This window comes from Crocodylus siamensis, chromosome 2 (assembly GCF_052110815.1).
Source record: "Crocodylus siamensis isolate JL-2025a chromosome 2, ASM5211081v1, whole genome shotgun sequence".
Lineage (NCBI taxonomy): Eukaryota > Metazoa > Chordata > Crocodylia > Crocodylidae > Crocodylus > Crocodylus siamensis.
This window is the reverse complement of record NC_143396.1, coordinates 250,856,328-250,862,327: the sequence shown is the minus strand read 5'-3', so window position 1 is coordinate 250,862,327 and position 6,000 is coordinate 250,856,328. Positions and strand designations below refer to the sequence as shown.

Sequence of the window (6,000 nt, the reverse complement as noted above, 5' to 3'; positions counted from 1 at the left end):
TGCTAAAAGATGATATTACAGCAGAATTTCATATAACCCATTGTAACTTTTGCATGAGAATACACCATCTAGTGGCAGAATATTTAACTGCTGCTGCCTCTGGCCTAGGTTACAACAGAACTGTGTTAATTGTCCTGCAGTGAGTAACAGATTACCAATCCTTGCTCTATCACAGTCTTTTTTGATGTGAGAGCATGGGTTAGTGGCTGTTTCATACTTCAATTATTGGAATATTAGAACTGACATACAGCAGCATTCATACCTTAACTCAGTGTTTCCTAAACTTTTGATACACAGGGCCACATTTTTCTATATTAAAATTGATGGCACATTTCATGTCTACGCCCAAAAAGGGTGTGCAGGCATGTGTGTGTCTGTGTGTTTCCCAAAACATATTCCATTTCCATGCCACAGAAAAGCATACCAGTGCTGAGATTATACATTAAAAAAAAAAAAAAATCACACCAAAAAAAAGAGTTCTGTTTTGCTCTTTCCACTGTCTACCCCCTCACACTCCCAGATCTCTAACTCAGAGGGCAAGGGCATGCCTCACTGCTGAGGCTGCTTCTTCAAGGCACAGTCTTATGTGCCAACAGCCACTCCTGTGACCCCTTCTGCTGGCCCTGGGAGCATAGGAGAAGTAGAGGGGACAAGCTTGGTTGCAAAGTGAAGCTCTGTTTGTGCATCTGCCTGTTCACCCACTCAAAGCAGACACACTGCTGAGAGTTGGGGGCACGAGGGGAGACAAAACCAGCAGAGGCTGGCTGCGGGTGGGGAAGGCAGCAGGAGTCCCCAGAGGAGCAGCTGAGGTGCCACTGGAGTAGCTGGGGCAGGTGCAGGGTGTGCTGGATGAAGGAGGAGAACATTTACCTCCTCACAAAGGGGCCACTCATGGCACACTTCTGTCACTCTCACAAAACATTATTAAAGTACACGCTGAACTGAATTTTAAAGATTACCTGTTAGTTTTCTGGCCACTGACCTTCACGAGTACCCAAGTAAATACAGATATTTGGGTGATGGTTAGCCCCTCTACTCTACTACAGTTTTGTTAAAGTACCTGCACTGCACAGTCTCTCTCACATGACCTACCCAACTGCCATGCAGTACCATGAATAAGCAAATACTAAACAAAATGAACAACAAATTAATTTTAGTGAATTTATTTAATTTTAACATTCTGTTTTTGAAAGCTAGCTGCTGTTCATTTTTGCACTGAATCAAGCAATCAATTTACTATGAAAATAAAATATGCATAGAAATTCATCAAAATGAAGATGAGCTGTTAATGGAATTATTTTTCTGTAATTCAATGCTAATCTTTTAACCTAATTCTAAGGTAATACATTCTTAACAGTATATGAGATATTAAACAACTGTATTTCATTGCAAATAAGAAAACTGATAATAGAACCAGCATGTTACAATGCGTTGCAGGAACTGGAGTCTCTTCACATATCATTAACCAGTTCTTGAATGCTGATTGCTTGCTTGTAATCAGCTATGGCTTCTTCGCTGAAACCCATTTTACCACGTATGTCTGCTCTAAGCTTATACATCAAAGCATCATTAGGCTGAATTGACAATGCTGTAAAAAAGTGGGGGGAGGGACATTTATAAAATTAAAAAAACATACAATCATTATAAAAAGAAATATCTAGAATATGAAAACAAGTTTAAAACTTGCTCTCATACTAGAAAATACGGAATTCAAATTTACCTAACTTTTATAGCAGAGGTTGGGTTATTATATTAAGATATTTACACTACTACTTTCTTTTTAATCTTCTTAATGTCAAATAACACTATATCACGTTTACAAAGCCATGCAACAGGCATATCCCTCGCAAAAAAAAGGATCAATATCAAACTAAAATCAAGAACCAGGAATCTACTGCCAACTACTTTCTGGATGTCAAGCACTGAACACTTAAGGTCACCATTCATATTATACAAAGAGATTTAAATAAATATTGGAAAGTTTAATGTACTGTGTAAAATTCTAGTATTCATCCAATTTCCTCCTTTAAATTCCCTTATTTACTTGAATATAAGATGAGCCCCCAATAATTTGTTATAATTTTCCAGGAACAGAATCTAATTATTTGAGGTTTGCCTTAAATTTGTGCCCCTCCCACTGTTACAGCAGGAAAAATAAATCTGGGGAGCCAAGTAGCTGGCTCCCCAGATTTATTTTCCCTGCTGTATCAGTGGGAGAGGCACAAATCCCTTGCTCTGTGCCCCTAAACTCTCCCCCCTGCATCCCTTCCCCCCACCTACTTACTGTCAAGACCCTGCTCTCCCTGAGCACATGGAAGTGAAGAACAGATTTGAAAACAATAACCTTGAAGAAAACATACCTATAGTAATTTGTATATAGTGCCCATAAACTTAGTTTATCCAGAATTAATGCATTTCACCTTTTGAAACTGCTACAAGCTTTAGCTCAGGTACTCTATAAACAACCTTTTAAGCAGCACTTTTGTACCTACTTATATACAGTAATTTATTTTTTTTTAAGGAAAATTTTCTGTGTTCCAAGTCAAATCAGCCAAATCAATTCCAAACCTGCAAGTCATTCAAGAACCAAATGTCGCCCTAGTACCAGCAAACATCCCCCACCCCCACCAGGGGCTTCAGATGCTTCCGAATCCTTTGGCGGGCATCCTAGGTGCAGGCCTAAGTCCAGAGGCTTGGGGCTCAGATGCCCCCAAACTTTTGCTTCCCCTCAGCAATACAGCCACAGAAGCGAGCTAGGGAAGAGTGTCCCATTTCCATAAAGTGGATGTAAAGCCAAGATCTTCCCAATGGAAGTGAAACTGTGAGACTAACTATGCATTACCTCCACACAGGTACCACCCCTTGCCAGAAAAGTGGTTATCCCCTGCCAACAGGAAAACTGCAATAGTGGTCATTGCATCTCCCCTGCCAGATAAGTATATATATAGTACAAATTATGCATTATATAACTCTAAAGCCAAAAGTCTCCAGATTTACCATGTAGTTCATTGGGCTGAGCCCCAGGGAGTCAACAGCATTTTACATGGTGTCCCTGTAGCTCAGTGCTTCTTAGTATGTGTGTGTACTCCAGTTCCATCCCACAAAGGATCCATGTGCTAACCAGGTGTTCTTGTTATGAGTCCTGGGACCCTCCAAAAATGTATATACAGATGAGGTGAAGGTCAACCTGGTCTAGCTCCACCTCAGAGGGTGGGCCATACTAATCATATACAATAGCCTGAGACAGGAAGTGACAGAGGGATTCTGGGTAAACTGTTTGAGACCCCATTTTGTGATATTCACCAGCCTTAAATGTCTGGCAAAGAAACAAGAATCATTGGAAATGGAGAAGAAAGGCACAACTCAGCTAAGGGAGTGAAGAGGACATTAAAATGTATATAGTGTAGTAAATGACTATATCACTACCATGGCTTGAAAGAGTCAGTGCTGAGAGGGACTGTGCTCAGTGGGCACTACCATATATCTTATTCTGATGGGCTACACCAACATCCTTGTGGTAGAATATGTTTGCCCAACATGGGATGTGTGCTTTATAGTCATGCTCAGTGTTAGCTGCATTGAGTCAACTTCATAGTTGATTTCCATTACTGATCACATACTGCTTTTGGCAGCAGTGCAATTACAAATCATGTATTTAATGAAGTTTCCTTGTGTGCAAATATGAGATGCTTTTTTGCCCATGCTAATTGGGGAAAAAAAACTTTGTCTTGCATTCAAGTAAATGCAATGAGTAATTTTCCTGGCTAAGGAAAGTTTCATGACAATTTCCTTCTAACATGAAAATCAATATTTAGGTATGAAATTCATCTAAAATACAAATTTTCACATCTTTACCCTTACGTGTTTTCACATAGTTGAGATAAACCTACACCGTCAAAATAAACTTGTTAAAATCAGGTCTTTCTGAAAAGTTATTTCGTATTAACAAAAGATTATTGCTCCAGGAGTCCACTTCCTATTATTGTAAATATACCACCAGGTATAAATTTGCCAAGTTCATAAAAAAATACCTGTTGAAATATCTCTCTCAGCCAGCTCATACTGCCTTAGCGTGTTGTAAAGGTTTGCCCTGTTAAAGTACACTGATGCAGAGAAAGGGCAGAGAGAAACTGCCTTCTCAAAATCTTCTTTTGCTTCATCAGTGTTTTTCAATAATGTATTCGTAATAGCTCGATTCAAGACTGCAGCTTCATTCCTGGGGTCAAGTTGTAATGCCTTGGAATAGTAACAATAGGCCTGTAAAAATACATGAATTGAAAATGTAATACAACTGTCACAATGTGGCAAAGCTGTTTTTGTACATTTGAAAATTTGGGACTTAAGCCTAAATAACACACAAAATCATAGGGACATTGAGGCAGGGAAATGTGCAATTTAAAAAAAAATTATCTAGACCCATATATTTTGTGCTGATTAAGTATGGAATAACTGGGTTGGGAACTCTCTGCTGAGCTTGTCTCTTTAGTAGCTCCCACTGCCTCATGTCCCTGAGGAAATGAACTTCACACTAGAATATGCAGGAATGGAAGTCTGGGAGGGGGTGTGCTTAAGCAATGTCTTGGGAGCTGTAGGGCAGCTGGCCTGAGGTCTCATTTCAATGAAGAGGTTACACAGAGACTCAGTGCCCAGGAAATGCACCAGAGAAGAAGGAAAGCAACAGTGCTGTAGACCATCTAGACCCAGAGAAGCATAAACGTACATTGGCCTGGTGCATACAGTCCAAATACAGGAGTCTTCCAAGTGTACAACAGGAAGAGCTCAGTCAGGGTTGTAAGGCCATTCAAACTTCTAAAATACTTAATACACGGTTATACTGTATTGATAATCAAGGTAGTAGAACACTAATAATTTGTGCAACAATGAAATGTCTTCTGTAAGCACCAGAGAAGTAAAATTCACAAACTTTTTCCTTGCTGAACAAGTAAATATTATTTGCACTATGGTAGCACCTAGAGGCTCCTATCAGGGTTAGGGCACCATTATGCTAGAAACTGTGCAAAGAGGAAAAGAAATGGTTACTGTCTTTCAAGAGCATATGAAGCAATTCTGCAAGAGGAACTTTAAGGTTTGACTACCTCACACCTCTTCCCAACAGGTACTTCTGTGGAAAGGAGTGATTCAGGACTATAAAAGATTATCATTACACCAGGAGATAAAGCTTGGTTTAGCAATTAAAGCATAAACCAGTGAGATGGGACAGTTTTGCTCTTCTCAATCTCTGACTGAATTGCAATGTGAATTCAGAGAGGTTTCTTAATATCACTGTCTTTGGGGCAAAATTGCCAAATCACTTCAGTGACTTAGGTAGGAGTCCAGATCTCATTGGAAGTAAGTGGGACATGTACTATTAACTTACTAAAGAACTTTTGAAAATGTTGCCTATCTGCTGTGATGTTTAATTCAAAGTATTATTTACTGTAGCAGGGTACTAACATGTGCCTGCTCCTTTAAGGGTAGAAACCACCAGGCCAGAGGGCCCCTGCAGGCTAAACAGAGCTCCACCGCATGTTGGAACAGCCTAATGGGATGTGACCAGCACCTGCAGGCGGTCAGATGACCGGAAGGAGGAAGGGCTCTGGGGGGACAAGCTCAGGGCTGGAGCTAGCAGTTTCACTTTCTCTCTCTGGAGACTCTGAAGAGAGGCAGCATGGCCTTAGAGAGCTCCCCAGAGCACTCTGGTTGCCTGCTTTTCTACCTAGGAGGACTAAGGGTCTTGGAGCCTATAAGGTAGCCAGGACTAGGAGACATTATCATAAGGTGGGAGTTTTATCTCCTTAAACGGACAGAACACAGTCTCCATTATCATAGATTTCATAGATTTCATAGACATTAGGGCTGGAAGGGACCTCGGGAGATCATCGAGTCCAGCCCCCTGCCCAAAGGGCAGGAAGTCAGCTGGGGTCATAGGATCCCAGCAAGATAAGCATCCAATTTACTCTTGAAGGTGTTCAATGTAGGCGCTTGAACCACCTCCGCTGG

General features: G+C 40.7%; 1 protein-coding gene across 1 annotated transcript in view; it reads right to left on the bottom strand.

The window, feature by feature from the left end:
• Positions 1 to 1,204: 1,204 nt before the first annotated feature.
• The window catches only part of TTC6 (tetratricopeptide repeat domain 6), a 136,090-nt gene continuing 131,294 nt past the window's right edge, over positions 1,205 to 6,000 (bottom strand). The window contains exons 32-33 of the mRNA XM_090034981.1: positions 4,032 to 4,257; positions 1,205 to 1,588 (exon numbers count right to left, since the gene is read on the bottom strand). Coding sequence (XP_089891107.1) covers positions 1,452 to 1,588; positions 4,032 to 4,257 — 363 coding nt within the window. The 3' untranslated portion in view covers positions 1,205 to 1,451. The remainder of the gene's footprint in view (positions 1,589 to 4,031; positions 4,258 to 6,000) is intronic.